The 27,759-nt window shown below is 43.3% G+C and overlaps 1 protein-coding gene across 9 annotated transcripts in view; it reads right to left on the bottom strand.

Annotated features, from left to right (window-relative positions):
* Window positions 1-13,985: 13,985 nt before the first annotated feature.
* DCAKD (dephospho-CoA kinase domain containing) overlaps window positions 13,986-27,759 on the bottom strand; it is a 30,449-nt gene continuing 16,675 nt past the window's right edge. For 5 of the 9 annotated variants that reach the window (XM_069076163.1, XM_069076159.1, XM_069076164.1 and 2 more), the window contains 5 exons: window positions 22,378-22,437; window positions 22,078-22,249; window positions 21,304-21,507; window positions 17,440-17,527; window positions 13,986-14,737 (listed from right to left, as the gene is read on the bottom strand). In XM_069076163.1, coding sequence (XP_068932264.1) covers window positions 14,461-14,737; window positions 17,440-17,527; window positions 21,304-21,507; window positions 22,078-22,189 — 681 coding nt within the window. In that variant the 5' untranslated portion in view covers window positions 22,190-22,249; window positions 22,378-22,437 and the 3' untranslated portion in view covers window positions 13,986-14,460. The remainder of the gene's footprint in view (window positions 14,738-17,439; window positions 17,528-21,303; window positions 21,508-22,077; window positions 22,250-22,377; window positions 22,438-27,759) is intronic. The other 4 variants (XM_069076167.1, XM_069076165.1, XM_069076168.1 and 1 more) reach the window with 1 other exon arrangement.

Here is a 27,759-nt window from a genome sequence, read left to right on the forward strand (position 1 = left end):
GACAAAATTGGTGGGGGGGTGATAACTCATTTATATAACTTTTTTTTTTCACAACAACCCTGTAAGGTAGGTAGCACAATTATTATTTTTGTCCCCATTCTCTGGATGAGGAAACTGGAGCCCTAAAAGTTAACCCTATGCTTTTCTGTTCATAGATACATTCATATTCAATTCAACAAACAAGTCACTTAATCTGTTTCCTCATCTACAAAATGGGGATAACTCATAGAGTGGTTGTAAGGATTAAAGGAGATAATAATATAAATAAAGCACTTGCCTATGGTCATATGACTAACTAGTGTCGGAGGTGGGATTCAAACTCAGATCTATTAACTCCATTTTTAGCACTATTTCAATAATCATAACAATTATCATTATATCCAGCATTTACATAGCACTTCAAACTTTGCAAAGTGTTTTGTTTTGTTTTACAAATATCATTATCATTTTATCTTCACAACAACCCTGGGAAGTAGGTGCTATTATTACCCTCATTTTACAGATGAGGAAAAACTGAGATTAAGTGACTTATCCAAGATCACACAGCTAGTAAGTGTCTCCAGGGACAACACTGTATCCACTACACAACCAACCTTGTTGTTGTTCAGTCGTGTCTGACTCTCTGTGACCCTATTTAGGGTTTTCTTGGCAAAGACACTGGAGTAGTTGACCATTTCCCTCTCCAGCTCATTTTACAGATGAGGAAACTGAAGCAAACAGCATTAAGCGACTCACCCAGGTTCACAAGGCTAGTTACAGTCTGAGGCCAGATTTTAACTCAGGAAGAAAAGTCTTCCTAACACCAGGCCTAGTGCCATATTCATTGCACCACCTAGCTACCCTCCATGACTTTCAGGCATATGGTATCTCTGGAAGAAGATTGATGTTGAAAAGGAAGGACTTTGTTTCAGGGAGAAACCTGGGGTCATGAAAAGCATTGCACCATGTCCCAAAGGTCATCCAGCCCTCTCTCCTCCTGTTTCATTTTGGACCCAGTTTGTCATCCATGAACAAGTATGTCCATGATCTACATATAGGCGTGAACTCTATAGGCAAATCATGCCTTTGACTCCTTATCACAGCTGGTACAACAAGCAGAAAAAGTGCTTGGTTTTTCTAGTGTGGATAGTTGCACCAAACACTTCTGTCTGATTATGAATCTCATTTAGGAGGCTGTGTAATGTTTAGAGCTTGATGTAATCAGTACAACATCACCTACAGGCAAAAGCATGATCTATGGGAAATCCCTCTCCATTATCCACTATGGTGGCCAACATTGTTGGCAAGTAACATCTCCTTATTTTATGACTTGATTGATTTTGATGATAAAGCTGTGAGGAAAGTACTCTGGAAACCTTGAGGTGCTTGTTCCATTGGATTGGATTAATATGATTACATGTACTCCTGACCCCAAGGGACTCCCAGGGACTCTATCTCTCCATCACAGAGACAGACTCTGCAGGAAGATGAGAGGACACAATGAGACTATTGATGCCACTGTACTCATCAGTCTCTAGGAATAGTCGATCACACAGCTTCTAATATAGTCTCTCTCCCTACCCCCTTCCTGCTCCAGGTTCTAGTAGCTACAAATATACAAGGGTAGAAAGATCCTGCCTCCCAGTCACCAAAGTGCCCACCTCTGTGGGGAAAAAACTCATGCCTTCCTTTCCCCTTCCCTCATTTCCCTGATGCTGAAAGGGACAGAGCATCCTGTGTTCCAAACCATCATGTCAAATCTCAGTGTATTAACACTTTGTCCCAGATTTGGCTGAGTCACTTCTGGCAAGTCATATACCCTCTCAGGGCTAATTACCACCAGGATCTTCCTTCCTGGTTAGCATTGTGATGTAGTGGAAATCACACTGGACTTTGGAGTCAGAGGTCTTGGGTTCAAATCCTGACTTTGCTCCTTACTTACCTATATGTCCTTGGACAAACCTCTATCAGCTTCAGTTCCTCCAGTTGTTAAATGTGTGTATTAGACTAGATCAAGTGTTCGTAACCTGAGGCCTTAGAATTTGATTTTAAATATTTTGATAACTATTTCAATATAATTGATTTCCTTTATAATCCTATATATTTTATGTTATGAATAACATTATTATGAAAATGGATCCCTAGACTTTACCAGCTTGCCAGCAGGGTCCATGACCCCCCCCCCAAAAGCTAAGAACCCTAAGGTCCTCTTTAACTAGGGAATCTATGGGGTTTTTTTGAATCTAGGATTTTTTGAGCCATTCTTGGAGGGATCCTTGAAGGTATTAGTAACAGCTATCAATCTTTCTGAATCCCAGGGGCAGGGGAAAGAACTTAACAAATAAGTAGATAAACAAATGAACAACCAAACAAAGAAATAAACAAGTGAATAGAAAAATAAATGATATAATATAATAAAATAAATAAAGGACCTGCTCAGATGAAACTGAGGAGTGAAGAGAGAGAGACCACAGTGGCCCCATGCCTGCACTCCAACCAGACTATCCCCCCACAAAGAGTTCTGCTCTTGGGAGACTTCCAGCTCCCTTCCCTACTTTGCTGTATCTCTTTCTTAGCCATAGCTCTGCAGTGTAAATAGGAGGTACAGCATGTGCTTGTTGTTCAATTCAGAAGCAGACCTCTTTCCTAATTTCAGAGCCCTTGACTGGGCATGGAAGGGAGGACACCATACAATTCTGGTCTGCCCTCCACAAATGGACCAGAGTCAACCACAGGGACTCCAAACCCCCTATTAAAGCCAGCGCCTCACAACCCTCTACTGGAGACAGTGTAATTGACCTCCTGTTAGACACAGTGCCTCCTGAACCCCACCCCCATTAAAGCTGGTGCCCTTCAAACTCCCATTAAAGTCAGTGGCCTTTGCTCATTGGAAGAAGAGCGCCTGTCAAAGTGGCTGCCCCCAATTTCCTGTAAAAGCCATTGTTATTCCCCCATCCCTGGTAACCCCAGTGATCTGGTCTCTACAGAAAGCATCATTCCCCAGGCATTTGGTAACCCAGACAGGTTTCCTGCCCACTAATACCCAAACCTTGTGAGTGTGTGGGAGGGGAAGGAGGCTGTTGCCTGAACCCCTTCCCATGCCTCTTTCCAGATAGAGCTATGAAATCAAGCAATGGCCTGTTTCTTTAATTTTCCCCCCATGCCTAGAACGTGATTAAAAATACCCAGCATTGATCATCTTTCTTCTCCTTCTGTCGGGATGATGTTTACTCAGGTGTCAATCAGGAGGAGAATTTGGCTTCCTAATTTCTCTTCTCCTCCCCCGGGGGCCCCACATCTCCCTGCCTTGCATGGACACAGAGCTGGAATCAAGGTTACTAATAATCCCCCAGCACACACAGACACCGAGAGCACATATATTAAAGTCACATATTGATTTATATTTTCGGGTCCCTCTGCCTTCTTGCCCAGTCTCAGCCTTTCTCTCTGCCAGGGAGAAAAAAAAATTACATAGCTATATTTATCACCACAATGTTTAGTCTAAAGAGCATTGTGTCCGAAGGTAATTTTCCCCTCCCCCTTTCTTTGGGGCTATGTTTTATTATTATTTAAATAGTGCAGTGTCTCCCATATGTGGGCATAATTCTCTCCCCCCACCCCATCCCAGGAAGGCAAGCTAGAGCCTAGGAAGGACTTCCTGATTTGACAAGTTGTGGATCACAAGATAGAATTATTCCCAAGGAGGTTGGGGCAGCCCCTTCTCAGAAAAGACAACTCCATTTCTGGGGTGGTTTGGATAAGGACCTGATGAAGGAAAGAGGAAAGACTCAATGACCTCTGTAGTACATTTATAATCTCAAGGACCCCCATTCTTGATAATTTTCTGACATATAGTGAGCAACTAAGGACCTATGGTCCAGTTACACAGATGGAGAAACTGAGAGGAGGAGGGAACTTGTCCAAACAGATGCATCACAATTACTAGGAAGGGCATTTACAAACTGGAGACCAGGACTCCTGGGTTCCAGATCAGTGTGTGTTTCCAACATCAGGGCTTTGGGCACCAAAGCTTCTGCACCATTCTGTCTATGGGTAGTGTCAGAAAGAATCAATGGAGTAAAATTCCAGGGGGTCAAGGTGATGAGGGTGAACTTGGCAACATTTGGGACAACCTTAGTCATTCGGAGACTGAAGGGGGAGCAAGACATCTCCTAAAAAGATCTGATTCTCACCAGCATAACAGTAACTAGGAATTTTGGCACTTGGCACAAATTCAGTTGAGCTGGTTGGGATGGGGATTGGGGGAAAGGAAGGTTTCTAAAGTATGGCCACTCCTGTGCATGGTTGAGGTAAATAGAAATCAGAGGTTATTGGGGTTGGGGAGGCTGAGAACTTGGGAGGATAAAGTGTTTTAAGGGGTTGAGGGATGTGGTGAAGACTGTGAGCCAGGTGCTACTGATCTTCTTGGAGGGGGAGAAGGAAGAGAGAAAAACCTGGAGGACAACACCTGACAGCCACAGAGATCTGGACATACCAGCAGGCTGTCACTGTAGTCACACCTTGCCCCTCTCATCAAAACTCAGCCCTTAGCCCTCCCCCAATTGCTGTCTTTCTTCTCCTTCACTTTTGCAACCTCTGGAATTTTCCTCTGTTACAGTACAGTGGAAAATTTATTAGAGCTAGAATCAAAGAACTCAAGTTAGAATCTGGATTCTGTCATTCACTACCTGTGTGAATTTGGGCAAATCGCTTTGCTTTGTGTGAACCTGTTTCCTCATCAATATGAACTCCAAAGGAGTAACAAATAGTGGCTGAGTTAAGGTGGTAGAGGATGACTCTGAAAGTGACAGTGAATTCATACCCATTAATTGACTAAGAAAATAGAAAAGGAAAAAATAAAAATGTTTATAAATTAAAAAAAAAAGAAAATAGAAAAGGAAAATGACAAATGCTGGAGGGGATGTGGGAAAACAGGTATATTAATGCACTATTGACTAGTCCAACAATTCTGGAAAGCAGATTGGAACCATACCCAAAAAGCGATCAAACTGTGCATACCCTTTGATGAAGCAATACTGTTACTAGGTCTATACCCCAAAGAGATCAAAGGAAAAGGAAAATTACCTATATGTACAAAAATATTTATAGCAGCTTTTTTTGTGGTGTCAAAGAATTGGAAACTGAGAGAATGCCCAACAACTGGGGAGCAAATTAAGTGATGGAACCCTACTGTATTGTGATAAATGATGAAAGGAATGATTTCTGAAAAGCCTAGGAAGACTTATATGAACTGATGCAAAATGAAATAAGCAAGGTCAGGAGAACAGTCTACACAGTAACAGTAATACTGTTAAAGATAATTAACTGTGAAAGACTTAGTAACTGATCACCACAGTTACCCACCCTCCATAGTTCCAAAGAACTCATGATTAAAAATGCTATCTACCTCTAAATAGAGCACTAATGAACCCAGAGTGCAGACTGAAGCACATGTTTTTCTCTTTCTTTTTCTTTTTCCCCCTCTCATGACTTCTATAGAAATTTGTTTTGCATGACTTTATATTTGTAATGGGTTTTATATTTCTTGCCTTATCAATGGGTGAGGGAAGGGGAGAGTTGAGGAAGGGAGAGAATCTGGAACTGAAAATAAAACAAAATTGAATGACAAAAAAAAAGAAAGAAAGAAAAGAAAGTGACAGTAGAGACCAAGGGCTATGCAGTTCCTCTTGACTCTCTGGGTCGGGGGCATTCAAGAAAAAGCAACTAGACTAGGAAAGAATGCCAAGAGATATGGCACCTTAGGGAGAATACTAGGTTTCAGTGACTACCAGAAGGTGGAAAAAATGTGAGAAGAGATCTAGGATTACAGAATAATAGAGCTAGAATGAAACTCAGAGATTATTTAGTCTAACCTCTCTGAACAGATGGGGAAGTTAACATTCAAAGATGAAGTGACTTGGGGCAGCCAGGTGGTTCAGCGAGTAAGAGCACTGGCTCCAGTGTCGGGATGACCTGGATCAAATCCGGGCTCACATACTCAGCACCACACCCAGAAATAACTGGCCGTGTAACCTTGAGCAAGTTACTTAACCCCAATTGCTTTAAAAAAAAAAAATGAAATGACTTGCCCAAGGTCATGTAGGTATAAAGTTCTCCTCTTTAAGTTATCCTCTTCCATGCTGGTACTTGACCCCCTTAGAATTTCCTGGATCCACTGGAAGAAAGAAGGGGAGAGAAGTCACTGGGAAGTCCTTAACTGTGGCCCCCAGAGCATCTTTCCCAGTTTCTCTAGGTATATTTCCATTGCAGAAGCCAGGAGATGGGGTAAGGGAATTTCATCCTGAAAAAACATACCTTTGGGATTCAGGATTTGCTCTTTTCACTTATATCTTTGATGGCTATTCAGTTCGAAAGTACACAGATATTTTACTACCATTCTAAGGAAGCACAGGGATACGGGATTGTTAAATTCAAGGCACAAAGTTTCAAGTTATCCAATTTACTTAGCCCAAGTATAAAACATGAACTAATCTCCTCCAGACATTTCCTATTCCCCTCCTTTTCCAATAGGCTGGCTCCATTTCTTGTCCATATCCTTGAGGCCACTATCCCTTTTTGTTAGTTTACCTCCAGACTAACCATTCTCTTTCCTCTAATTTAGCTCCTTCAGTTACCAAAGACAGGACATCTTTTATTTTCTTGGCTTTGGGTCCCTTCCAAAGTCTGTCAAAAATACCATCCCTATCACTTAACCCCAATTGCCCTGCCTTCCCCCCTCCAAAAATTTTTTTAAATTAGAAAATAGCATCCCTAAAACTCTGCCTACTGAAATTCCTTCCCCTAGCTTCTTCCATCTTTCTTTGTACCCCCAACCTGTGCAAATCTAGATCAGCTCATCTTGAGTTGTCCCAAGCTATTTTCCTATTCTCTGATGGTACCAAATGCCTTTATACTTCCACACCTTTTCCAGTTTCCTAAATCTAAATCTAGGACTCCCAAACTCATCCCCTCTTAAGGAATCACATCTTTGAGCCCTCATTCCTATCTTTTAATCGGACAATAGCAACAGAGAAATAAGCATATCCATGATTCAACTACCCTTCGGTTCATCTGGCTCTAGTTCTAATCCACATGTGCCTTGTGGGTGATATGGGAAATGTAGGTGATGACTTAAGGGGTCAACTATGTATGGCCTGAGTTCTAGTCCCTCTTAACTTTCTGCTCTGAGCTCTTAGGTAACTTAGAGTCTGTACCACACAGGGAAGAAGAGAACTTGAGATAATGGGGTGGGGGAGGAGACTCTTCACAGGCGTTTCTTCAATACTGCTCCTCCTTAACTATTTGGAAAGTCCTTGATGATGAAACAGACCTTTTTTTTTCACTCACTTTCCCTACATTTTCTTCCTTGCTTCTTCAAACGCTGAGCATGTACAAAGTAAGCATTCAAAAAATACCCCAAATTTGACAGACTGACAGTGTGTGTGTGTGTGTGTGTGTGTGTGTGTGTGTTGGGGGAGGACAGAGATAAAAACTGCTGGGGTTGGGATAACAGCACACAGCAAAAACCTATATTTCTATAGCTCTTGATGGTCCATAAACATTTTCCTGACAACCCTATTCAATTCAATAAACACCTACTATGCTTATGACATTATTGGGGGGAAGGAGTGCTAGAGGTGATACAAAGACAAAAGAAGGACTTATTGCCCTCAAGGACCTTATATTTGGGGGTGGGGTGGGAATACATTTGCAAAGGTATGTTAATTACACAAATATGTAAACATTGTTATTCAATTTTAGAAATGAAGAACAGGAAGTTTAGCCACTTTGTCATGGAGACAGACAGATGGTCCCCCACATCATTATCCCCTGTGACCAGATAAACACAGGATCAAATAAAAAATTCTTTGTTTGGCTTTTAAAGCCCTCCATAACCTGATCTCTTTCTACCCTTCTAGCCTTCTTAAACCTTATTCCCCTCCAGTTATTCTGGTGAGGATCCAGAAATACTGGTCTACTTGCTGTTTCTTGAACAAGATACTCCATCTCCCGAATAGGGCATTTTCACTGACTGTCCTCCAAGCATGGAATGTTCTTCCTCCTTCTGGCTCCCTTAGCTTTTTTCAAGTCTCAGTATCACTTTTTGCAAGAAGTCTTTTCCTGTCCTTCTTAATATTAGTGCCTTCTCTCTGAGACTACCCTCAATTTATCTTGTGTGTATAGCTATAGATATGGATATCTATATCTACATCTAATTTATATCTATCTATCTATCTATCTCTCTATCTATCTAATTTTGTCTATACTTAGTGGTTTAAATGTTGTATCTCCCATTAAATTGGGCCTGGACTGTTTTTGTTTGTTTCTTTGTAGCCTTCGAACCTCAAACAGTGCTTAATTAATTAATTAATTGGCTGACACCCACCCACACATACACACTCATAGTTGGAGTTTTCCAGTCTAATATGTCACATCTGCCGGTGACCTGAAAAGGAAATGTCAGAGATGAACTGGGTTCTTCCAGCTATCCCCCATCCTGTCTCCCTGCCTGCCCCCCATTCCACCCTCCTCCTCCCAGGAGCTTGTCCTGTATCCACAGACTGACAGTCACTGAACAAATAGTATCACCCTTGGGGTCTCGCCGCCCCGAGAAGGCCCTTCCTAGAGGTCAAACAAAACCTCGGCTTTTTTTCCCAAGTCCCGCAGCCCACAGTGGGGGCGGGGGACAGGGACAGGGACTAGCAACCAGACAGAGCTGGGGCACGGCGCGAATCCACAACTAGGACCCTCATAGAGAACTTTTCCCATTGAAAATCTATTCCCCTCCTGGGCCCAGATGATGTATGACTGGGTCTGATGAGAAACGTGTCCGGGAATGGAGGCGACAGAAGCAGCCGGCTGGGGGCGGAGGGAGGTGAGGCCCGGCCAGGACTAGGGGGGGCATCGAGGGAGGAGGGGGCTCTGTTTGGCATTCTGCTCCTCTCCAACCCTGAGAGGGTGGGAGGAGGGCGGGCGCAGGGCCCTGACACTGGGTGGGTAATTGATCTGGAGTTGCCAATTTGCAGCAGCTAAATATTTGGTTTCTGCCTCTGCCTGCTCAGCGAGCTGCTCAAACAAACTTCAATTAAAAGCGAGTGATGTAGTGGAGGGGAAGGGAGGGGAAGGGAGCGGTGGGGCGGGCTTCGGGGCTGGCTCCCCGTGGGCCCGATCGATGGATCGGACAGCTCCTCTCTGCATTCTGACTCGGCCCGCATCGCCACCGCTGCGCTAGGCAGGAGGAGGATGGGAGCAGTGAGATGTATTTTTTCTTCTTCCTTCTCCCGAATTATGCATAGAGCACGCTTAGGGGCCCTGGGGGATGCATGGGTGGCAGAGAAGGACATGACCTGGACTTAGGCTGGAGATAGGACTTGGGCTTAGGTTAAGATGTGTGACCCTGGCAGGGACACAGGCAGGGGCAGCACAAAGGCATCTCTCCTCTGACCCTGCCCAAATGGAAGAAAAAACAAGCCTTCTTGGGTAGGCAAAACCAGGACAGAAAGCCAGTTGTCCCAGTGCCCAGTTTTCAGAGGGTTGGCACGGACCCAGCTTTGGTTCTGTGTTGCTGGGGGGTCAGAGTGACCACAGGTGAACTTGCAGCAACCATGGCTCCTCCACCGGAGAAGGCACAGGAGAGGTCTGAAGGGCCAGGGAAGGTGATGCAGAAATGTTAAATATACAGATACACATACAGTACATGTATCTATATATGATGAATGATAGATGAGAAGTGAAAACAATGAACTTAGAGAGGGAGGGACAAAGTGTCAGGGAGAGACACACACACAAGTACAGCAACAGACAGAAACAGTGTCAGAAAGAGACCCAGGGACAAAGAGACAGACAAAGACAGTTATCAGGAAGAGAGAAACAAGGAGACAGAGAGACAGGATGAGTATCGATAAGATAGATGAGAGAGAGATCCTTGTGAATGGATCACAGATTTCTAGCAGGAAGAGACCTTTGCAATAACCTAGTCCACACCACCACCCTTGACCATGACCATTCTACAGATGAATAAACTGAAGCTCAGGGGCAAAGCAGATTGCCAAAGATTAGTAACACAGATGGGGAGCAGAAGTCAGTTGTTAAGCACTTCTCTGCATAAGCACAGGTAGATTTAGGATCTAAACTCTAGATCTAAATTCACCATGCCACACATGCTTCACTATATTGTTGTTTTCCAGACTTGACAGCATTTTGACCTCAATAAGCCCCAGCCCTGCTAAAGTTTCCCTTTACTTCCATTCCAGACTTCCCATTTCCATTTATCTCAATGCATAGCATATTTCTGTATACAAGGGAATACTCCTCCACATCCCAGTCCCTTTGACCTTGAATTATCTTGCCTTCTTTTTGAAAGACTTCCTTCTTTCTCCCCACCCCCAAATCTAACCCCTATCCTTGTCCCTCTCAGATCAGACCAATTTGATCTACCACTTCAGTTCTCAACTTCTGGTCCCTTTTCCCACATAATGACGTAGGTTCCATATTGGTTGGAGAGGAGGAAGTCAAATTTAGGATTGTTGACCAGAAGCTTTTCCCCTCTGTTCCTCTACTCCCAACCTTTTTACAGAGACCTGGGTAGACTACAATACTTCCCTCTCCCAAATCAGCACTTGTGTCACCTCCTCCAACACACACATACACACACATGCCATGTGCTTGGCTGCAGGGAGTGTGGAGAATCTCAGTGTAGGCTCCCATCTCCTCCCCATCCCTTTCAGAGCTCTCAAAGGAGCTGTGGAGCAGAATGATTTCCTGTAATTGGCCAGCAATCTGGTCGCCTGGCTTGTTCTATTGACGTGCTGGTTAGCTGAAAATTGTATTGGAATGTGAGCGAAGGGTGGGGAGGAATTGAGGTGGTATGCAATGGAAGGAAAAGGAAAGGAGACTTTCCTATACCAGCTGTGGCTGAGCCAAGGGATGAGAATCAGGCTTGTCCTAGTCTCCAGAAAGTTATACAGTGGGTAGGGATAGGAGTTTGAGGCCACTAAAGGAAGCAGTATAGTAACTTGCCTTTCCACCTGCCACAAGCCCTGAGCTACACCTCTGTCTTTTCTTGTTTGTTCCAGGCTTTGAGTGACCCTTCTCCCACACTGGCTCCAATCCTATCTTCACCTCACATCCTGGTGAAAGAGCCTTCTCTGTTACTGTCCCTATTGTGCAGCATACTCTTCCTGAACTTTGCCTTCCTCTCCATCTCCTCTTAAGAGAGTAGAAGCCCACTAGCATTATTCATCACACAAAAAATGTAAATGCTTACTATATGAACTCTCTCAGATTTTGAAGAAATAGTTTCAGGAGGAATCAAAAATTCTTCTACACAAAGTAGGAAATAAACAAATGAAATTCATTCCCCAATTATAGGGGGGGGTCAAAAATATAGTGATGACTCTTAAATACAGGAATATTTCATGCTATACTTCCTAATCTGAAGATGACTTTATGGAGGGCCAGAGCCAGGATTTTTCCCAATCTCTCTTCCCATGATGCTACTGTTAACACAGGAAGTTGGGCTGGCTAGATTCATTCCTCTTCAAATTTTCTTTTTAAGTACTTTATCTAGATCTCTCTTGGGCCTTTCTCACAGCTTACCTTTATAACATGCTTATTTGCAAAGATGTTATATCTGCTTTTTATACAGTCATCACCTTGAGGGAAGGGACTATATCATTCTTCAACTTTATATTCCTAACTTATCATAAGAACTTGCATATAGTAAGATGTTAAGTTATATCGAATGCTCGTTGAATGGATTGGACCCATTAATTGTTTCTGGGATTACAACCTTGGCCAGAGTTTCTCCTTTACATTCTAAAGAAGGCAGGTTAGCAAAAGGATAGGAAAAGAGGTAAGTGCCTAAGAGCCAAAGCTTGGTTGGTAGGACTCATGGGATTTTACCACAAAATCTCACACTACATGAACCAATTCCTAACCTTCTCTTGCCTCTGTGCCCATATTAAAGGGGAAAATAATTCCTGAACTTGGAATATGCTTTAGGATACCTGCTAGGGAATCTAAGGAAATGGGCAGGCAGACCCCAGGTCTGAAGCCCCTACTTCTGCCTGAAGGAAAAAGATGCCAGGAGCCTTAACAGGAAAGACCCCAGACCTTAGAAAGCTCAAAGTTATAGTTATCCTTTTGTCTGCTTTCCCTCTACAGCAAGGGTTCTTAATTTGGGGTTCATGAACTTTGTTTTAAAAATGTTTTGATAACTGTATTTCAATATAATTGGTTTCCTTTGTAATCTTATTTTATACATTTCAAAATATTATTCTGAGAAGAGGTCCATAGGCTTCACCAGACTGCCAAAGGGGAAGAGAGAAGGGTGGGGGTGGGGGGTAAATATGCCCATTCTTGAAGCCAAGATGGGTAGAAATGGCAAAAGGAAATGTCAGGCGGCAGCAGCAGCAGCAGCAGGGAGAATATAAAAGTTAGCATCTCCATCTCTTCGCTCTCGCCTAGAGACTAGAGCTGATTTCAGAATGTTGCTGCCACCTACTGGCGGAAAAGGGACTTTACCTCTGTGTGCCTGTAGTTCTGGGGCTTCTGGAATCTGCTTTTCTATGTCCATTTCAGGGTGGCTACCACAGGTTTCCAGTTGTTTCTGGGTGGCCTGAGTCCTCTCTTCTAGTCAGCTATAGCCAAGCACTCTAACCAAACATGAGTTGCCAGGTTATTTAGTAGCAAGGTTTAGTGATCCTACATGACCCCAGTGGACAAGGTATATGAATGCCCCTAACAGGAAACAGCAGAGAAAGTCTTAAGTACCAAATGGCCCTTTCAGTTGTTAAGTGGTGGGGTGGGGTAAGGAGAAGAAATGGAGCTGTTGGAAGGGCTACCCTGTTCATCTCTTCCTTTCTACCCCATCCCATCATCTAAGAAATGTGGTAATCAGGGGAGCTCTTACCTCTGGAACTCCCCAAGTTTCCAGTTTCTTTTTCCCCTTCTAAGGTAGTGGCAAGGGATAAGACATTTAAAAGCTTGCTTTGGTGACCTGGGAAGCCGTGACTACCCATGGTAATGCCACCCCCATTGGCCACAGGGACAATAATTCCTCCTTGACTATCTCTCCTCAGCCAGTGAACCAGAAGAACCTATTTCCCTTTGGGGGTTTGCTGAGCTTTAATGAGCTGATGTCTCTGAAGCGCATGGAGCTATGAGGAAAGGGGCACAAAATGTGGCCACTGCACTATTAGCATTTATCACAATTATTTCTAGGCTTAATAGGATGCTCCTGCCCCAGGATGAACATATCATCAGCAGGTCTGCTATGTTCTGAAGGAAAAGACTTTTTTTTTTAATTGCAATATATATAGATATACCTAGGGGTAGAAGGAATGGAGGTGACGCAAAGAACACAGAAAAGTGGAGGGGGTGCAGAAGCTGAGTTAGAGTCACTGGTGGGCTTAGGTGGGGATCTATGCTTCAGACAAATGGAGGGGCTAGAATGAAGTCAGAGAGAGTAAGTGGGGGGAGGGAGGGCTTGAGGGAAAAAAGATCAGTCTCAAAGCTGGACACAGACTATGTCCCCATTCAGTGGTGATGAACCAAATCCAGAAATCCTGTGCTTGTCATTTGGTTCAAATGTTGCTGTTACTCTAAGACAGAGGCATAACTAGGGCAGCACAGCTGCCCTGGGTACAGTAACGACAGGAAAGATAGGTGCCCTGGAGGTAGATGCCTCCTCTCTGTCCAAGTCAGGCAGGAATGCTGAGCTAAGAGGGAGACTGCCCTTGGAAAGCTTCACTAATCTGGGGGGGGGGGGGTGACTCTGGCGAAACCTGGCATTGTGGGGGAATGGCTCATCCTTCCACTGTAGGCATCCCATAAGTTATGAAAGCACCCAAGACAGTGCAAAAATGGGTGCATGGACTCCAAACCAATGGCCTACAGAAAGGATACCACATCCTATCTATATGTCAAGACACGTAAGCATGCACACCCACCCACAAGGGCTCTGAGCAGAGCGCATAAGTCAAACATGGTCTCTGAGAACTGAAGAGGCTTCATCCGTGGATGTTTATTGAACTCCTAGAAAGGAACAACATGTTATACTAGGGAGCTACAATTACCCAAAGCTCCACGGGAGCCACTTGGAATGCAGATCAAGGGAGCGAGGAATCTTTCTTTAAAGATGCACACTAAGTTAATCTCCTGCCCTGTAGTTCCCTGTGGCACACAAAGATGCCACAGGGACAGAGTAAGGAAAAAGACGTTAGTTAGTCCCTACCTCAGGACTAGGCGGTGCCCCCTCCAAAGGTTGTATCTTTTGTGACAGCAGTGCCAACCTTTCCCCTAATCTCTCAGCCCAGCAAACAGAAGAGGAAGAAAAGAGCTCAGAGTCTGTGGGAGGGAAGGATAGAAGAGAACATTACTTTCTCCTCAGCAGTGTTCAAGACCCTGTTGCTTAGCCTCAGCATCATTAGGCTAGGCTGTCAGCCCTGGAGGTGGCTGTTTGAGGGGCTGGGGGCCTTATTAAAGCAAGAGGTGCCGAGAAAATAGGTATATGATGCCAACAAAAGTAGCCAACAGGCCAAGCCTCAATGGTAAAAAGTCCAGGGAATCCTCTAGCTGGGAATGCAGGTGGAGGGTCTGTCGGCGAGTGACCTCCCACTCCCCTGAGTTGTCCAGGATGTGCTGAGCCAATAGGCGCTTCTCTTCCAGGGGCAGTTGGGCTGCAATCCGTTCCTCAGCCTCCTCCTGACTCAGCCCATTCCTCTGCATCAGCCGTGACAGCTGGGTCTGGGGGTCACTGGTGAGAGGAAGAGAAAGGAAAAGGGAGCAGTGCTCAAATAGGAAGGAGACCCTTACCCCACTTCCACCCACCAGGGACATTTTTATCTCAGGAGAAAGGCACAGAGAAATGCTTCTCAATACATATTGGGTCCCTCTTATTCAAATACCCTGGTTCCAGCTTGACTACAGTCCTACCCCCAATTCCAGGGAGGACAGATCCCTGCTTCAAGACAAGGTTAGTAGTGAATGTGGATCTGAAAACAATCTCCACTTATATCTCTTGTCCCCTTCCCCAGTTCTTTAATATGCCTTTGAAAAAGAGCACGTCTTAGAAGGAACCCCCTGCACCCCCCCACCCCCCCCCCCCACCAAATACAATAAATATTAGTGATGCCATGGCCCTGCAGCCCAGAATTTCAACTTAACCCCTTCATAAACAACAATCTAAGTTGACGACATTAGTTCTCTCCTCCTCTCCCCTTAGGGTTTCTGGCCAAGTCAGTGTGACCTTTACTTAAAGGGCTGTCTCCACCAGCTAAGCCCTTTCAGCTAGCTCCCCTGAGGCCCCAGGGCTGCTGGCTGCATTCTGAGTAGCTTCCTAAGGCCACCGGGAAGCTTCCCTTCCCTTTGCAGATCTGTCCCAAATCCTCCCACTGCTGCCCCCTCCCCCTTCCAGAATGCTTTTCAGAGCAACCAGCCTGTGCTGAGGATGTGGCCAGTGTGCCTAAGTGAAGGGCTATGTGCGTTGGGGAATGGGGAGGTTTAGAGAGAACTAAGGGCTTTCCACTCAGTCAATGCTGAACTACCTTTTATCAAAAGCTTTCTGTGTCCAATGTACTGCGCTCGGTGCTGGAAGGAATTTTAAATGACCTCAGCTCTCGGGGTCAGCTAATTACTGGAATGTAAAGCTACCTGCTGCTCCAATGGTTTTTCTACTAGAAACCCAAAGATCTTTCTTACATCTAGAATTTACTATCAAGGTCCCAAGACTCCTTATTCAGTAGGTTCCCTGTTATGCCTGAGGTATCCCTTCCTCTCTTGAGTAAAGCTGTGAATTTGTAAGGAAGCCCAGGCTAGAGAAGAAATGAGCTTCAGGCCCTGTAGCCCCCAAGTGCCTTCTCTTTCTAGGTCTTTTGTCTCCCCCAAATGAAAGGGGGCTGGATGGTTGCACAGGGCCCTAGAAATGTTATTCTAATACCTATTAGATCAGTGGACAACCCTGACTGACCAAAAAAATGGTAAAATGGCAAAGGTTAGTAGCAGCTTTTAAGAAATTTGGACATAAGAAATTTGCCATCTTTGCTGTGAATCAACCTCCAGGTCTCCTCAATTTCTCCATTTGAAAAATGGGAAGATTTTGTCATATGTTAGAATTTGGCAAGATAACCAAAGGAGGAATAAGTAGGTTAGACATATATAACAAACCCTTCTCACCCACACAGTGAACTCCCCAATTATTTCATCTTACTGGCATTTCACTGCAGAACACAGCTAATAAGGTTAAAGTCATGGGGTCAGTTCCTGCTGGGGTGGTTTGGCTCTGCATTAATAATAGCAGCTCACATTTATATAATGCTTTACAGTTTACAAAGCACTTTGCTGACAACAACACTGTGAGGTAAGCAGCATGAATGTTATTATACCCATTTTACAGATAAAGAAGAAAGTCAATTGGAGATCTAGGAACTTGAAAGTTGGCTCATTCTTACAGTGTCATGAAGCTGATAGTGTGGGGGAAGGTCCCAATCAGGTCTGTAATAGTTTGGATGACTTGACTATACCCAAGTATAATCACTTCCTGGGATAAAAATAGGGCACTCTTTAAGACAGTATAAAGCAAAGGGCCACAAACTAGGTAGTCTTGGATATTTAGGGGACTAAGGTAGAATGCCAAGCACCACTTCCAATTATGTGCCTCTGATATATCCCCTCCTGGGGACTACCCTGAATTCAAAATACCTGAGAAACCAAGTGCCCCCCTGAACAACTGTGGGGGACATCCAGGAAGCATCTGAACAGAAGACAGCCCTGGTATCTCATCTGTTCTTGCTTACTCCCATCACTTAGGGACCATGACTCATTTTTCCTTGACAGTTTGATCCTCCTCCTTTGCCAAGTCTGGATTTTTATTTGCCTTGTCCCATTATCCCCTAGGGGACAATGTAGAATAAAGCAGCTTCACTTGCTCACTGGTACTCTCATAGTTCCCCAGTGTACAGGAGCTCAACCACTGTGTGACTTTGGACAAGTCGCTAAATGTCTATCTATGATTCAGCTCTCTCATTAGCAACATGGGTATAATTATCTCTGTCCTACCTTATGTTGGGAGGATAAAATGAAAATGGACATGAAAGCAATCTGCTTTGTATATGAAAGGCTATTATCCACGACAGCAATACTACAGCTTTGCTCATCTTGGTTTAACTGCCTGTATGCCTGTAACAGCCAGCAGGGGGAGCTCTCCCCATGTACCATAAAGCCCTGAGAACCAATGACAAAAATCAGAAAGGATGGGAAGGCCTCCCCACCAGGCTCAACTGTGTAACATCAGAATGGTCAATGTTCAGGGCCAGGCTCATTGGGTCCTTACCCTCTCATCTTGACAAAGAGAGAACAGTATAGACTGCTGTCCAGGTGAATTGTCCCACCACTGCCTGAGGGCATCTCTCTTGATCCCAAGATCAACCAGTACTTCTCCACTCCAGAACCCCAACTCACCAATATACCACCACTGTATGCTTCATGAATCGTAACATTGTTTTAGTTTCAAACAGCAAGGGGATGTCCAAGATCACATATCGGTACCCTGGGGAGAGGAAGGAAAATACCCAAGAGAATAAGAAGAGCTAGCCATCATGATCCCTTCCTGCTCTAGATAACTTATTTTCTTCATTCAACCAAGTGAGAAGAAAAGCACTGTGACTCAGCTCATGGGCTGGATTTTGACCTAGGAAAATGGCAAGGCCTTGGGGTCATGTATTGGAGAATGGCTGGTTTGGTTGGAATACAAGATTGATGAAAGGAAAAAGACAAAGCTGTGTAGAACCAGACGTAGATGGCACTGAATGCTAAGCTATGGAGATTAGACTTTATTCAGTAGGCAGCACAGAAGTACCAAAGGTTTTTTGTTGTGGTTTTTTTTAGATGGGAAGTGGGATGGCATAGAAAGAAGAAAAGAGAGCAATGATCCATCGAGAGGCATATACAAAGGCACTGAAAGGGAGCAGCAATTATAGTCAAAGATGGAACACTGGGACTTATGGCTACAGAGACTGGTGTTTGAGGGGGAAGGTGTGTTTATCTGCCAAAGTGGCCAAGCAAGGCCACACTACCTCCAATGAGACAAAATGCATGGGATCCTTAGAAGCCAGTGCTACCAAGTCCCAGACTAGATGTTCTCTCCAAAGAGTTTGGGCCATATTTGAACATGATATTCTTAAACATCAGTGGGACATATCATTGGAATTCTATTCCTAGGGTGGTGGACTGTAGTTACCTAGTCCCCTCATGACCAAAAGGAATCTGTTAAAAGACTGACTGAAATCAAGGGATGAAACTCTCAGTAGGGAATGGAAATTTTCTTTGTACGCAACTGGACTGGATGGGGACAAAACCAATGGCCACATCAGCACCAGGCTTTTAATCTCTTGGTCTGTTTTCTCTTTTGCAAAATGGGGATAATACCATCTGTCCCGACTGACTCAAGTGGATCTTATGAAGGTCAAATGAGAAAATGTTAAGTGAAAATGCTTGTGTGTCTAGTTGTTTTCAGTTGTGCCCAACTCTTTGTGATCCCGTTTGGGGTTTTCGTGGCAAAGATACTGAAGTGGTTTGCCATTTCCTTCTGCAGCTCATTTTAGAAATGAGGAAACTGAGGCAAACAGGGTTAAGTGACTTGCCCAGGATCACACAGCTAGTCTGGGACCAGATTTGAACTCAAGTCTTCCTAACTCCAGGCCCAGGACTGTACCACCTAGCTGCTCCCTAGAAAATGCTTAGGAATCTATAAAACATGCTACAAATATGAAGAATTATTATTATGCACAAATGCTCCAGGATTGTTCCCTTTTTGATTCACAGCAGGGCTGACATTCAAGATCAGTGAGCCAGGAAGAAAACCCAGGCTACTTGCTTCCCAGTCGCCTAGCTCTGCTGACTGAGATGCCCAAGAGAAACACATGGGACTCCCCAAAGCAACAAAGACCAGACTGCATGAAGACAACTGAGAAGGGAGGCTGGCAGCACTGCTTACCCACCTCAGGGCCAGAGCCAACACAAGCTCCCTTTTAAAACCTCTTATCTCCCTTTGCCTCCCCACTCCCATCTCCTCTTCTCCTTTCGATCTGTCCTTTCCTGCAGGCTCCTCATGGGATCCTGTGGCCAGTGCTTTGGTTCACCAGTAAAGGTCCATTCAGCTGTCACATCCCTCCTGCTTGATAAGCTCTACAAACTATCCTGACTCTATTAAGACATTCTTCTGCCTACACAGAGACCTCCCCCAACAGCTGGTGATCTTATCTGACGTTTGATTATACCAACTTTGACAGTTGTATTTGTTATACTCATCAGGGGAAAACTGGGACTGTGGAAGCCACAGCTGTCGTCCCCATTTTTCACCTTATCGAGCTGAAAAGAGCTTTCTGGCTTTTATTTAAGTGAGGCAGGGTGGAGTGGGGGGAGCAAAGAGAATGTTTCAGAGCGGGTGACATTATCCAATGAGTAATCTCAGAAGGGAAGCTATACTGCTGCCTTCAAGCCCTACTGATGTACTTGTAATTGGCCTGGGAGGGAATGCAAAAGGGCACAAATGAAAGGTGGAGGGTTCCATTCCTGGAGCCAAGGTGGGAGGGGAGAGAGGGGAGGAGCACAAAGGCACAAGCATCCATAAAGAGGGCAGGGGAGGGGAGGGCTGAGCCAGTGTGAGGAAGAGGATAAACACAAGCCAGACTGGTAGAGAGGAAACCCAGGTACCATTCTGAACCTGAGTCAGTTACCAGATGCCTTGACACTGTCAGCAAAGATCCCCAGAGAATGAAAGAAAGATGAGGAAAGAAGGAATGTTTCCTGGCTTTGTAAAGGAGAAGCAAGCAAAGTAGCAAGGAAAAGATCTTGGCTACAAACACTACATGGAGGCCAGAAATAGGCTGGAGAAATCCTGCTTCTCATTCTAATGTTCTAAATATACTGCTTCTCTTAGTAGTTGTGGCCACTTCCACAAGGGAAATTTTTAAGATAACCTTTCAGAAGTTTTGGGGGGGGGGAAGCAGGGAAGGAAGAAATTAAAAATGCATTAGTTCTGAGAGTGACAGTTATGGTGCATGTGTCAGAGAATGAAGGCTATGTTTTCCCTGTTGCTGCTGCCATACTTCATCCCTTTGAGATGTGGGAACTTTGGTGAATGTTTTGAAAGGTTGCTAACCTAAGCAGTGGCCAAATGACTCCTATTCTCTAACCTTTTCAAACTACCTTCTTCTTCCATTATTTCCAATCTTAGAAGAGAGGCAGCCCAGAGGAGTGGACCTGGAATCAAGAGCTACCTAGGTTCAAAACTTGCCTACAAAATGTACTAATTGTGTGTCTGTAACCTCTCTGAATCTGTTTCCTCATATCTAAAATGGAGATAAGATATCTATAGTACCAACCTTAGAAGATATTTTGAGGATCAAAAGATACATTTTACAAACTTTAAAGTCCTCTTAAAATGTCAGTGATTTTTTGTGGCAAATCTTCTTGTTGTCTGTCCCTCCACATGTCTGGCTCACTCTCACCTGAAAACCTTTCCTCAGGCTAGTACCCCCCAGCTGGACCCCCTCTGAGAACTCCTTCATTCCTTCCCTTTCCCTTTGCTTTAGCTCCAGCTAAAGACTCATTTCCTCCAGAAAACCTTCATTGAAAATGCTCCCTCTGATTGTCCCATTCCTCATAATTACTAGTTACTCCTCATAATCATATTTATTAGTCCTTATGTATGTATTCTTCTACAGTTTTCACGAATGACTTCATCGTCTCCATTTGTCTGGGGGCCAGATACTTCAGATGCTTCTAGCATGGTGCTACCAAGGTCAAGTTACCTTTTTCTCAATGGGGAAAAATTCCTATTTCACAGGTAGCACCTTTAAACCACAGATTAGCCATCTTGCAAATAAATGGATACCACATGTTAGGAGGAGTATTGGAAAAAATAAGAGGGTACAATACAATACAATACACATTCTCACTACCAGGGAGAAAAGTCAGCTATGTGTCTACCTCCTCTAGATTGAATCAAAAGCATTATAATATAAAATTTTAAGTTCCTTAATAGTGAGGACACTATGTTTTCTATTTCACATGTATCCTTCCTTCTCAGAGGGCCTAGAATAGAATTCTGTACTCAATAAGTAACAAATAAATGTTTTAATTGGCTGATCTTCCTGTTCAACTCTCTGCCATCACCACCATAATTGACTTCCTACAAAGATAAGAAGAAGGACAGAGGCTGCTGTCCCAACATTCATCAGGGAAGACCCAGAATTCATCAGGGAAGTATCACACCTCAGCCTCCCCCCTTGTCCCCCCAGTCTCCAGCCTCTGGCATCTCACCCTGAACCAAGTACTTCAGGATCTGCTTCAGTATCTCATTACGAATGTCTGGATGGGTGATGGCATTTAGCAGTTTCCGCTTCTCAGACTGGCGGAAGATGATGCTTCCCAAGGCCTGGCGGTTGATCTCACCATTCTTTAGTAGGATTTCATGTCCAAAGGCTTGCACAATACGATGGTAGGCAGGGTAGCCAGGCTTTACCACTGGCAAGGGAGGGGAAAAGAGGTAAGCACAGGAGTAGACCCTGAAAGATTTCTATTAAAAAGTCTCCAGGCAAGAAAGGTGATATAATCTGACAGATAATATGTTTTAATGTGGGGCTTGAATATCCTAAAGGAAGAGGTATAGTTTACCCTTTCACCTGTAAAAATAAAGATGCAGAATTAGAGAACTAAGGAGGGTAATTTCTTACCTTAGAAACAAGTGTCAAGGAAGGGGTTCCAAAAGAAAGAGGATTTTTAAAAGAAAGGACAGTGATAGAAATTAGAAAAAAGAGAAAAGAAAATTAGACTAAGTATCAACTCTGCCACCTATGGGAACTGAAGGAATAGTGACAACACCCTCAATTCTTTCTGGGCAGCTAAAAGAAGGGGAGAGGGAAGAAGGTTGGAAAAGGTGTTGGGGGCATGAAAGAAGAGGAGATGTTTACTGGTTCCTGCCTATTAGACTATGAGCTCCCTGAGTGCAGGATCTGTATCATATCTCTCTTTGAACACAGGGAGGGCTTAATGTTTGGTGAATTGAATCCCCTCCTTTCCCATCCTCCAACTCACCCTGGTGGGCAATGGCATCTGCATCAATCACGGCACAGCCCAGATCCCTGAACACCTGAACTACTGAGCTCTTTCCTGAGGCAATGCCCCCTGACAGGCCCACCAGGAACATCCTGCCTCAGCAAGACTGGGTCAGCTCTGCCAGGCCAACAGGAGAGGGGCCAGGGAATCCCTAGGTAACAAAACAAACACAGATGATTAATACTGGAATTTAGAAAAGAGTGCAATTGTTCCAAAAAAGCATGTTTTTGTCTGTCATAGGGAAGGGATACAGTGTGAAGTAAAAGATATAGTTTCTACCTTTGAGGAATTTATAGTCTGAGGAAGCTCTTGACCTCAAGGAGGGAGGATAGAACACATCTACATGAAAGGAACGAAGAACACTCTGATTAAGAAACATCAATAAGTACAAATGACATTTATTTCATGAAACCTTCCTTCTCTTCAGATTTTATACTGTACTTTCCATCATACTCTATTCTGTATTGTGATGATTTATACAGTCATTGCATATTTCAAGTGTCCTATCCTACCCACTAAGGCAGCTAGGTGGTGCCAGTGGATAGAGTGCTGGACCTGGGGTCAGGAAGACTCATCTTCCAGAATTTAAATCTGGCCGCAGGCACCAGGGCAAGTCACTTAACCCTTTGCCTCAGTTTCTTCATCTGTAAAAATTGAGCTGGAGAAGGAAATGGCAAACCACTCCAGTATCTCTGCCAAGAAAACCCCAAATAGGGTCAAGAAGATCTGGGACACAACTGCAGCAACAAGAAATCCTACTTGTTACACTGTAATCTCTATGAAGGCAAGTTATTCACTAGAATGTGAACTCCTCAAGGGCAGGGGTTGTTTTTGCCTTTCCTTGTATTCCCTGTGCTTAGCAAAGTGCCTGCCATTGAGTAAATGGTTAATATTCATTCAACCAACCATTTAAATTAAATGGTGCCTTCAGCATAGCAACACTAGGTAGCAACACTGAGATAGTTTAGATACGATCCCTGTCCTCATGGAGTTTATACACCTGCATATACATAAATGTGTAAGTGCTGAGAGTATCTGAATAAGGTCAAGTGGGGTTAATTAAGAAATACTTCCCTTGTAATAGGTGCAAGTTTTATTGAGTCAGGTTTTGAATGAGGAATACAGATTGGCAGCTGCATATGGAAAACTCACAGTACACATCAGGATGCAATCTTTCATTCTTATAAACCACCTTTTGAGAGGCAGGGTGGTTTAATAGTTTGAGAGCTCACCCTAGAGTCAGGAAGACCAGGGTTCAAGTCCCGCCTCCAGCACATGCTGGCTGTGTGACCCTGGGCAAGTCATTTAACCTTTCCTTGCCAGAGGCAATGAACTAGAATTCAATTATAGAGAAAATGATAATCAGTATCGATAGAGGGAGTTCCACACCAGAAGCTGCTACAGATAAAATTACAGATGTGGTTTAAAATGTCAGCTCTCTCTGTCTAAAAAGAAAAACAGGTCACCTGACATTTTCCAGACTAGAAAACTGAGGCTCACAGAGAGGAAAAAGTATGCCTGTAGGCACACAAAGAAGTCACTAGAGACCTTAAAAATCCACTCTAGGTGCCCAGGTACCAGTCCAGCCCTTTTGCCAGAAATTCTAAGATTCCTCCCAGGAAGATGGCAAAGCAATCCCCCAACTCAGGCCTACGTTGGACTCAGAGCTGAGTGAGTTTTAGTCTGTCTGAGCTAAATAATCCTTCCTTTCTTGTCTAGGAGTTGTCCAGATGGGGAGCTCAGATGCAAACAGCAGCTTATGCTCAGCTGCCACTAAGCCTGCTAGAGCAAGGATTTTTGCCAAGAAGAAATTTTAGGGCAAAGAGGGGCTGAGGAAGGAGCAAAGGGGTCTTCATGGGAGATTCTAGCTAAGCTAATACATCAATGTAAGTGATTTTGGGGGGTTGAAGGCGAGGGGAAAGGGAGTAGTAGCATTTACTGTCTTAAAATCACTAGTTATCACTCAGTCCATCAACAAGTATTTATGAAGGGCTATGTGTCAGCCACTGAGTTAAGGGTTAGGGAACAGACACAAGAAAGACACTCCCTGTCCTTAAGGAGTTTACTTTCTAATGGTGGAAGATGACATGGGGTAGGGGAGAGTTCTCTATTGGTGGCAAAGTAATAAAGCCTGGAATCAGAAGCAGAGTCAGAAGAGGACTGAAAGGATGGCTGGCCAGAGGCCTTTCATCAAAATGGAGTTTCCAGGAGGAATTTTCCAATGAGAAGTGGTGAATTACAATGTAATTCACTTGTACTTGGTTGTACATTTTCCTTGCATGTATTCTTTATGCTTTTTTGTTTTCACAGATGTGTCCTTTCTCTTCCCACATACTAGAGGCTTCCTGAAGAACGACAGGATCACAGATCCTTAAAAGAACCTTGGTGCTTATCAAGTCCATTTTACATATGAGGTAACTGAAGTCTAGAAAGGTTTGTTGTTCAATTGTGTCCAACTCTTTGTGATCCCTTTTTGGGGATTTTTCTTTGCAAAGATACTGGACTGGTTTGCCATTTCCTTCTCCAGCTCATTTTACAGATTAGGAAATGGAGCTAGTCTGAGGCCAGATTAAGGGGGGGGAGGGGGAGGAGGAACAGAAGTTCTAGGTCTTCCCCTAGAAACTAGGAAAAGGTTCTGTGACCCAGAAAGGGTATTAAAGACAGAAATGTTTGTGCTAGTAAATGAATCTAATATATAACCTATGGCAAGGATGAAGTTTGTTTCTGGTTTGTTGTTTTTTTTAATAAGTGACCCACAGGGGAAAAAAATATTAAAGTCACATAAATAAAAGACAACTCAATATCCCCCAATCAAAGATTTTAAAACATAGTAGTTCATTAAACCTTTTCATTTACTTTTCAGAGAAAAATTCTAACTAGGATTTATACTCTAAAAAGGATTGGGGAAGGAAGAAAACAAGCAAGTATTTCACATCTACTATGTGTCAGACACTATGCTAAATGCTTTTCAAACATTTGATACTCACAAAAACCCTGGGAAGTAGGTACTAATATTATCCCCATTTTAGAGTTGAGGAAACTGAAAGCAGACAACAATTACATGATTGGCCCAGAGTCACACAGCTAGTAGGTGTCTTTGATCAGATTTGAACTCAGGTCTCCCTCACTTTAGCCCGAACATACCACCTGCCCACCTCTAGGAAAAGGGATTACATACCTCATTTTAGAAAAACTATTTTTTTCTATAGACCTATGCAGTTTCTTTTTATGATCTCATTGCGAAAGCAATGTTGCATTTTGTAGCTAATAGAAGAAATCAGACATACCATTTTTAGGCATTCTAGACACAAATTAAGCTAAGGGGAAGGTGTGCCATATCCTTGTCATCTAGAATCAGGGCTTAATTATCTGTGTGGATTGAAGGGAACAGTAGGACAGTTAATCCCCAAACAGTTGTTAATCCAAAACCATTTCTTATGGACCTTCAAATTTGTCATATGACTACTTTTTTGCGGCAGTAGCAAATTTACCATACTAATTATGATTATGTTAGCTGATACTGAAATTAATTTTCTTCCCTTAAGGGCACATCAAGTGATGGAGGAAGAAACAACCCAAATATGTGATAAGGAAAGCTGATTTGGAATTTTAAAGTTTGTTATGGAAAATTCACAGATAATTGACAACTGACTGGACACTATGAAGAATTACTGTCCCCTCAAAGAATATGTCATCTCAAATAATGGTTCTGTATTATGAAATCATAATCACTTTTCCTCTAATGGGGGTCACCTGAGGCAACCTCCACACTACAAATACAATATGAGAATTTCATTCAAATGAGCCCGAGAACACTGATTGAAGCATCCAAAATACACTAATAAAAACAATTAACATTTATTTAGCACTTTACATATATTATCTCATTTGGACCTCACAATAACTTTCCGAGGTTAGTACTAATATTATCCTCATTTTTCAGATGTGAAACTGAGACCGAGAGAAGTTAAGTGATTTGTTTAGGTCATAGTTGTGTTTGAGGTAGGATTTGAACTCCAATCTTCCTGATGCAAGTCCAACACACTATCCATTGCATCATCTAGCTTAGTGGCTAACCCAGCAATATACATTATAACCCAAGCTCTTTGTTCCCACTCCATGCCTATTTTCCTGATGTAAAAATGAATTTATTTTCTTCTGCTCAGCATCATCAAGCAGCATGACTTTATTTTTCAGTGGTAACATTAACTAAGGGAGTTTGGATGGAGCCCCAGTACTCACAGGGCACCACCCTCTTTATTGCCAACCCCAGGGACACAGAATCAGTCAATTTTCCAGCTTGCAGAGCTTAAAGATAGTTAGCCGCAAACCTTTTATTTAACAGATGAGGTAAAAGCACAGAAAAATTAGGTAACCTGTCCAAGATCACCCAGTTTAAGAGTCTTCTGATTCCTAATCTACCTGATGTGACAAATCTGGGCTATGTTTTTGCTCTTCTTAGCATATCCAAAGACCATAAATTCATTTTAACATTAATCTAATTGAAACCACAGTTAGGAAGAGAAATCTGCTGGGGAGGGAAAAAATAATACACTCCAGAGGCAAAAAGAAATGATGTTTATATTACTGATTCTTTTGAATATCATATCATTACCACCACCTCCTTCCTTCATGGAGAGGAGAGAGTTAACTCTGGACAGAATCACAAAGAGCAATGCAACCAGGATACAGTGCTAGGAAACCCAAGTTCTAGCCTAAGGTTTATCCCCGGCAAATCATTTCATCTGCCTGTATTTGTCTGTGAAAACAAAGCACAGCTGTTCTCTCTGTAGAAGGCCAGGAGCATGAAAAATGTAAGCATGGGATGGCTTTGGGCTCCTTGGCTTAAAGGTCAAGGAGTACACTATAACTAATTGTACAAATATTCATAAAGCCCTTTTGTGTATGGAGACATAAAAAAATGTGGATCCCTCAAGAAACTTGTAGTCTAGTTAGGGAGACAGGACAGAAAAATGAAACCTGAAAAAATAATGGACAACTTATATGCCAGTAGATGAATAAGAAGTACAAACCAGAACTAGGCACTGAGGAGTCTCTTCCTCCCCAGGTAGCCGCTCAAATAAAGATTCTAGGAAGACGGACTAGTAGAGAAGTGCTCACAATCCTTTCATTGCTAGAAAATGAGGGGTGACCTCTAAGCCTCCCTCCAACTCTAGTCCCCTGGGTCTTTTACTTGTTGCTATAAAATGTCATGTGTGGGGCATTCTCAAAGACCACAAATACTCCTTCTGGGCATGAACTAAGTCTATACTTTTTTTCTACTACCCCTACAAAGCAAAAATGCTTACTGAATCAATGGCCAATTTTTAGGAGTTTCTTTCCCCAGGACAACCACCTGCATCCAGTTAGTTAAACTCCATGGGTAGTAATCATAGAATCAAAAAATTTGAGCTGGAAGAAAATTTTAAGTTCATTTGTCCAGTCCCTCCACTTAACAAAGGAAGAACTCCTCACCCAGGGTTATATTCAGGTATGTGCAGAAGTTACCTTTAAGTGGCTCAGGAGAGCACATCATTAAAATCAACATCTCTGAAACCTGCAAAAGCTACAAAATCAGGACTTGATTTTCTGTTTTGTCAATTGTCTAGACTTAAGAATTAATTATAAAAATATTAATAATACAGATTAAACATTAAAGGG

Source organism: Petaurus breviceps, unplaced genomic scaffold (assembly GCF_028583685.1).
Source record: "Petaurus breviceps papuanus isolate PSGF00001 unplaced genomic scaffold, PetGlider_PUasm1.0 90925, whole genome shotgun sequence".
Lineage (NCBI taxonomy): Eukaryota > Metazoa > Chordata > Mammalia > Diprotodontia > Petauridae > Petaurus > Petaurus breviceps.